Source organism: Amblyomma americanum, chromosome 3 (genome assembly GCF_052857255.1).
Source record: "Amblyomma americanum isolate KBUSLIRL-KWMA chromosome 3, ASM5285725v1, whole genome shotgun sequence".
Taxonomy (NCBI): domain Eukaryota; kingdom Metazoa; phylum Arthropoda; class Arachnida; order Ixodida; family Ixodidae; genus Amblyomma; species Amblyomma americanum.
Genome location: NC_135499.1, coordinates 8,310,907 through 8,318,410, shown reverse-complemented (window position 1 = coordinate 8,318,410; position 7,504 = coordinate 8,310,907). Strand labels below are relative to the sequence as shown.

Genomic DNA, 7,504 nt, shown 5'->3' with positions numbered 1-7,504 from the left:
ACTCGCCAGCTTCATCATCATTGCTTCTGTGCAGACGCTCATGGGCCACTGTTGCAATTCCCTCAAAATCTGGGGTAACATTGCCGGTCGTCACAGGCAGCACATCTGCATGCACCAGTAGGCTTCTGTATGCGTACCGGAACTGCAGAGCCGAGGGGTTATTGTTCCATCCCCCTCTCTGGCGGATGCAGCTAAAGAACATTTCAAAGTGATCTTGACTGAACCGGTATGTGCAAATGTAGCTGTAATGAAAATGAAAGCACCATGACAATTTGCAATTGTTTTCCTGCCTTGGCAAACAGAATGAAGAAAACATATCTCCATTCGTAGTTCCTTGTTAATGCAACGAAGCGAAATAACAGTGAAAAGCATATTCCAGTGAGTTCAGTTTCTACTAGTGCTCAAAACGGCACAGTTATTGCTTAATTGTTTGTTTGATAGCCAATAAGATTCTACTCTTAGTCAGCTAAGCTTATTTGCATCATGTTTCTTGCAGCCATGGTAATTGGCGAGCCTTCTGCTTTCATTTCTGATAATTATATTTTGATCAGTTTTTGTTGACTTTAATAGCTTCATTTTGAATTCTATTTTCATTGAACGCTAAGACATTTTGCTACAGTGGTATTTACTACTTATTCTTCCACCACAGTGGTAAAATGATTGGATTGTTTTGCATTTTTATTGCATTTTTGCTAACTTTCTCAACTCTCCACTGCCCTCATTTGTAACTGCAACAACATGAAAAATACTTTTCTTCTCCATTTCCTTTCAAGAATTGCAGCATGCTCATTCTGTGACTCTGTGCTGTCCTACTGTGGCTCTGTACTTGACTTTTGACTATGTTTGTTATGAGCAACAATACACTGGGCTAGAGTTTGGACTGGCAGGTATTTTCTCTTATTGCCTTAATTATTCAGCGATAGACTAAAACTGCATGCTGTAAGCATGTCTAATAGGATAGCATTATTTCTATAAATTGGTTTTAGCACATGTTTTAGAGGTGCTTTCCCGTCATTGTCATCTTGTCATGCTTTCACTGTTGGTGCTTTCAATACGCTATATAGTTAGGACAAAACGCATTGCCTTGAAACTGCACGAGGTGCCTTCAGCTGCATGGCTCAGCACCATGCACAATGCCCTACGGTCTTGCACCCTTTTTATTAATAAAGCAGCACTGAAAGTTTTCATTCATTTGGATTGTGCACTTGTGTATTGACATGCAGTAATAGTGTATGAAACACAATATGCAGTCCTACCTGCAAACAATGGAATCGAAGAGCTTCTGGGCGAGTTCTGCAATGCTCTTCAACGAGAATGCCAAACTTATGACAGACATTCTCCGCCCCGAGATGCATACGAGCTCACGAGACGGAAGACGCAGAGACATGAGCTTTGTAGACAGTTGGAGCATCGTCTGCTTCTGAAAATTGAATGTTGCTGCTCGCAGCGGTGCTTTGAAATCCATTGAAGTTGGACTGTGCGAATTTAATATATCAAAGGCCCTGAAAGAAACATCAAAAGAAGATTGCATTACTTATGCAAACGAGAATTTTACTTCAGAAGTCACCGATCAACATCAGCAATAAATTCTGCGGTTCCACCGGACCCATTGAAGTTTTGTATTCCAAGCTCCTTGGCAAACTTTAGGCAATCAAGGCCTGTCTACTTTTATGTCTGTGTCTTTGTTATATGCGCTAGTCTTTTAATTCATCATAAACTTTAGGCTTTTGCTCACTGATGCACTGAATGTTTGTGCAGCCAGTCGCACTTTCATAATTTCTCTGTAGTACTCAATATGTGCCCTCCGGAGTTTATTTGCTGCTCGAAGACCTTCAGCTTCTTGCAGGTCTTGCAGCCTTTGAATAAAGCCCCATTCGATTGACTGCAAAAGACAATAAATATATTAGAGGTGAATCACACTTTATCAGAGTTGAATATCTTACTCCATATTCATTGCTGTGCAGTGTTTTCTTATCGCCCAGGAGGTTTCTGAGCAATTTTAATCCATGGGCAGCATCGAATATCAGGGACACGGTCTTTGATTGGTTGCAGGGATGGGGGAAGGCCGTCACAAACTGCTCACTTGTGGCTTCATGGATCCGACAGCCAAGAAGCTTGCCCATGGATACATTAGCAGCTAGAGCATCGCATACAACAGCAACGACGTTCAGCGAACATTGTGTCAGCTGCTCGATGGCCTCATTAACTATATTTCTCAGTTGCTCCCCATTGAGTCCATTGTTGAGTAAATATCCAAAGGGAATTTTCCATGGAGCTTCCACGCCAACTGCCATGAGCACGAGAGCATCTCCAGCTAGTGAGGAGTCATCTGTGTCCAGTGGACTCTGACTGTTCCCCAAGTCAACGTAGCCAATCAGTTTCCCTGTCTTAGTGTCCATCTCGCACCTTTTCCTAACACTCATTCTGTCTAGCATCAGGCAGCAAAGCCGCTCTCGTTCATTTTTTGTTTCAAATGACGTTTTGATGTGATTGAGAGCTTCACTTGTAAACCCTGGCCATGCATCAATCACTTTGAGCCAGGTGCGAATGGTCTGCCTGCTGGGCATTGGGAAAATGCTGGCCACATATTCATATGCCCTTGGAGACTGATAATACAGTGTAGTGGCAAACTTCCTCATCTTCTCACTGTATCGTCTTTGTGATGGTGATTTGGGCTTGTTAGAGCGCCAACTTTTTACAATCTCTCGTGGCAGTTCTCCAAATGCCTCCAGTGTTTCTTGTCCATTCGGAGAAATCAGTTGTTTTTCTTTCATTTAGAAGGCTTTTGAGGTCAATCATTCGCTTCTTTTTTTCTTTTAACTGTTGTGAGGCTGAATAAAGTTTTCTTCGCGCAACAGACAGCTTTTTCTCGACTGTCCACAGTCGAGTTCTTGGAGATTGTGAAGCAATGTATGGCTGATCGTGGCTTACTCCTTTCTTTTTGCTGGAGCTTTTCAGAGACTGTGTTGTCTGTGGGCAATAGAATACTGTGTCAGCAACTAAGCTTCCATAATGATCTGTATATGCATACCTTATGTTGCGCTTTCACTGCTGCTTTGGCTGGGCTCGTTGCACCTTGGTCCTCACTGTGCATCCTTGAACTTGCACAAACTGGTGTAGCTGTCTGCTCAGGAAGAAAGGGTGTGTCAGAGGAGACAGTGCATCATCTGCCTTTTACATGTTACCTGCAAGCACTTGCGTGGAGATTTCCATGGTGATGCTGCTACTGAGCTGGGGGTTTGTGGTGCAGACATGTCCTGAAGCAGAAACAGTTTTGGCGCGAGATTCTTGCTATTTATGTACAGCACCTCACCTGCTTTCGCTTGCGTAGGGACTTTCTTGTGGGAGTGTGCAAGTGCTTGCAGGGGGATTTGGGTATAGGTGAGGTGACCGGTTGGCTGAGATGCGGCCTCACACTAATGGCCTGAAGTAGGAACATTTTCACTACTGGAGACACCTGCAATTGGATGCATGAGACACCGATATTCGGATTCATTCTTTTACCTGCAAGCGTGGAGACTTTCTCAGTGGTAACTGAGCTCGCAAGGAGGGTGATGACATTGTCTGTGAACTGGTTGCTTCTGGGCTTGCGTGCTCATGCATAGATATGCCCTAAGATAAAAATTTTGTTGTCTGAAGCACTGGCCTTTCTGCTCACTTAAACTTACCCGCTTGCGTTTCTGTAATGACGTACGTGGCAGAGACTGAAGTCCTGAAATAGCACCGCAAGATGTGCTTGCAACCTAAAGTAAAAAATATTGCATAAGCCCTCCCGTCTAGTGCACCACTCTGAACTGCTGATACACAGCGGATTTTATTTAATTATCATAAACTTGATTCTTTTTATGTTGAATTGCTGCCTTTACTTTTGTACTGACATGCCAGTTGCTAAATTTTTAATTGTAACTTAAATATCTAGCGTTTTGTTGAAAAGTTAGTTTTCTCTTTTTACTTATATTTGGCTGTAAATGCTCTAGACATCAGCTAGGCTCAGCGTAGTTTTTATAACTTACCCGTAATGAGCATTAAAATTTTCACAATGAATGCAGGTTCTACTGGACAAAAACAGAGCACAACCACAATTTGCACCTACCTGCTCACTCTGTACCTTTTGGAATATCGTTGGCACTGCGTCTGGTTTTAAAAAGTGCCTGGTGTGGCCGCTGTAAAAGCATGACTGCTCGAAATGTCTTGAGCAGATCCTGCGCCCTATATGTAAATTAGGCAATGGTGTCCTAATAGCGCTGAGCCACTTTTGCAGCAAGTCTTTGTTGTTGTGAGGAAAGCTGAAACAAAAAAATGACAACTTCGCTTACTTTTCATATACTGTTTCAATGACAAGCCTGTACTATATACCACTAAACGTAAGGCTCCACGAATTCTCTTCATGCATGTTGCATGCATACAAGACAATCTTAAAGAAAAAAAAAACGCCACAGTGCCGTTACGAATTTTTCAGAGAACAGTACTCACACATGAAGAGAAATTCCCGATCCCTTTTGGCATCTTGTTTTGCATATGATGCACGATGGCGGCATTCTGCTGAAACTCTGTGCACGAGCGAGACAAAGCGGTAGATCGCGATGCGCGGAGCCACAGCGCGCTGCGTGCTTATTGCATCTACTGAGCAACTGACAGGCGAGCGTGTATAAGCAGACGGCTCTGTTCTCGGTATTCTCTTGTTTTTATCTGTGTTCTTGTGCTTTCGAGCGAAGGCGGGCTTACTAGCCCGGCCGACTGCTATGGCAGTTTCGGGTGTCGCCCTGAACGCTGCCGACGGGTCCAGAGTCCAGATTCTTGTGCGCGATCGACCGCCGTGCGCGCAAGAGATACGATCGACCAACGTGCGCACGGAAGACGACTTTCGTCTGCAGCGCTTTCCCGGCACCGAATCAGACATCCAAAACCAAAACAAGCAGAGAAGGCAACGTTCGTGCGAAAGACAGCGAACCGAGCGGTGGAAGTGAATGAGTCCAAAGTGCGAAGAGTAGCTAGAGAGCACGGTCGAAAAACAGGGAGACCGCTCTCAGTGGAGTATGCTCGGGTGTGCTTTGAGCAGACACATGGGGCGGAGAGGTGTGTAATGCAGAGCGTATTTTGCGTATCAAACGGCCGTATCTTAATTCTGTCCTGCAGTCTACGCTGTAAGTAGTAATGAACTAGTATACGTCGGTAACCTACAGCTGCTACAGCAGACGAAACGAAAACGAAACTTTCCCAAGTTTTCTTGTACAGGTCTGCATATTTCAAATTTTGAAACAACAAAGAGTTTGGCGTAATGCTCTAACATTTTTTGGATGTTTAAAGTTTTAGAGGTCTATTTTTAATGTGTTCTGTGTAGCTGTATTGAAAATAATCGCAGTAGCGCAAACAACTAATAAGTACAGGCAACTATGGGAGTAGCAAGATGGCGCTGCTCGAGTGTATGACAACCTCCTCACCGCGCTTTACCCCCCTGCTTCCTGCGGCAGCGTTGAGGCCCGCCGTGGACAGCGCTGTCAACCGTACGCCAACACTGTGAGGCTGCCGTGGAGACTGCCGTGCACACTACGTCTTCATCAGGGCATCGACCGGAGCCCACAGGCTGCGCCGACACCTCGCCACACCACCTCGCACGACGCACCAACTAACCACCAGTATCATCGCTGGGACACGTACAACTGCAGTGCACCTTTCCTCTTTTTTTGCTAACTCTCTCCTTTACCTATGGCGACTGTTTTGTTTTGTTTTTCCGTTCTTGTTTCTTTTTGGTTCCTTTCCTGTCATGAGTAAATTACAGTTCTTTTCCTCCACATGCCGCCTCGTTTATTTCTTTTAGTGTTAACGCGTAGTAAATTTAACCTGCAGTCTTTCCCCTCACAAATTTTGGCCTGCGCTACGACAGGACGAGGCCGGCTGTTATCGCTTTTCTACGGTTTTTGTGCGTTGCATATTGCAATCACTCAGTTCAGCCCTTGGGCGCGGCCGGGCAGCCACCAAACCACGTGACGTGACGTCACGACAGCCGGAGGAAAAGCTGGGCCCCAACTCGCGCTGGCGCGCGGCCGCAGCCACCCCCTGACTCCCGCTAGGGGCGCTGCGCCGGCGCGTGACGTCACGGAGGAAAAGCTGGGCCCCAACTGGCGCGGTCGCGCGCGGCCGCAGCCACTACCTGACTCCCGCTCCTCCCGCTAGGGGCGCTGCGCTATGATTGACGTCACGGCATATGTATAAAAGAGCTGCGCTCCTTCGCCGGGACAGTATTATACCCCTGCCACACGGGCATTTCGAGGGCCCTCGAACCGATAGTCTATCGACTCAAAGGCGATCGAGCGCTGCTACACGGGCAGTTTCAATGGCGATCGAGTCAATAGCCTATCGAGTCAACGGAGCAGCACGGAACTCCATCGAGATATGCAACGCATTCTTGGCTTAACCAAGCTAAGCCTGGCCGTGTGTTTTTGTTGCGCCCCTGTGTCCTCCTGAAAAGATATGAACCAACACGCCCAAATACAAGTACTTCTGAGTTATATCAATACCACCTAGACTACCTCAAGGCCTCCGCACGCGTCCGTGACGTCACACACAGCAGATGGGCCTGGAAGTCAGCTTCACCCCACGCGGTTTTTCCGGTTGCCCGTCGGCCACCCATTTCTCAAAATACTGCGTGTTTTGTGTCAACGTAATATTAGTATTTAGCGGTTTCTGATTAGAATATGTATTCTTCAGGAACAGGCAGGAACGCGAAATAATCGACGCCTTCGCTATGCATGTTGCTCCAGATAAGCAATGCGTCAGCTCCGCTTCGGTGCTGTTAGGGAGAACTGAATTAAACTACCTCAAGATAAGTAATCTTCGGCTGTTGTAAAGGCACATGTTCGTTTCTATTCTATTTTATTTCTTTCTTCATATCGCTCTTGTCAGTGCGGTAATGTCAGTGCGGTATTATGGTAACTGTTGTATCGTAGCAAGTTTAACAATGGTACTTACTTAGTTCAGGCGCACATGATGCGAAAACGTAAGCGTCTGCGAGAGATCGGCGAGCCAAAACCCGCAAACGATGCTTTTTCGCTGAGAACCGGCATTGGCGCCATCTCTTTTCGGCAGCGGAAAGCGTCACAACGGAGCATCCTGCGAGAAAAAGAGCCGTTCTTCCGGCCTAATGTGTGTATATCGTTTTAATAGGGCAAATGATGAGATACGCCTGGAATTGGTTTGTTTTTCAGTGCTATAATTTGAAAATACTTAAGATGAAGCAAATGCCGAACGGCATATTCAAAGGACAAATTGCCGGGCTAGTTGGTAATGATCCATTCTTGTTGACAGCGCGTTTAGAGCACAGGGACAGAAGAAACACAGAGGACGACGTCACAGGCGCTGAACTTCAACTTTATTCAAGAATCATCGAAACCCTGCATATATACCCATGACAGAGACGCCACCAAGCGGCGAAAGCTTTATGCGCTCGTGGAAACAGAGATGATAAGGCAGGTGGGGCAAAATGACAAAGGCTAAAAAAACCGAA

The 7,504-nt window shown here is 45.9% G+C and overlaps 1 protein-coding gene across 1 annotated transcript; it reads right to left on the bottom strand.

Annotated features, from left to right (window-relative positions):
* Positions 1–2,523: 2,523 nt before the first annotated feature.
* On the bottom strand, positions 2,524–4,611 carry LOC144123239 (uncharacterized). The gene is made up of 7 exons (XM_077656102.1): positions 4,474–4,611; positions 4,094–4,286; positions 3,505–3,743; positions 3,314–3,424; positions 3,186–3,257; positions 3,032–3,124; positions 2,524–2,556 (listed from the first exon to the last, which is right to left on the bottom strand). Exons 3-7 carry the CDS (start codon positions 3,601–3,603, stop codon positions 2,524–2,526), a joined length of 408 nt encoding a protein of 135 aa, XP_077512228.1. The 5' UTR covers positions 3,604–3,743; positions 4,094–4,286; positions 4,474–4,611.
* Between the last annotated feature and the right edge of the window lie 2,893 nt (positions 4,612–7,504).

Bases quoted from the DNA above. Each gene is read 5' to 3' on its own strand.
- LOC144123239 (XM_077656102.1), bottom strand. From the start codon at position 3,603: ATGCATGAGCACGCAAGCCCAGAAGCAACCAGTTCACAGACAATGTCA. The intron at 3,425-3,504 runs GTAAAAGAATGA...TTCCTACTTCAG, and splicing joins GAAAGTCTCCACGCTTGCAG to GCCATTAGTGTGAGGCCGCA. The intron at 3,258-3,313 runs GTGAGGTGCTGT...TTTCTGCTTCAG, and splicing joins CCCTACGCAAGCGAAAGCAG to GACATGTCTGCACCACAAAC.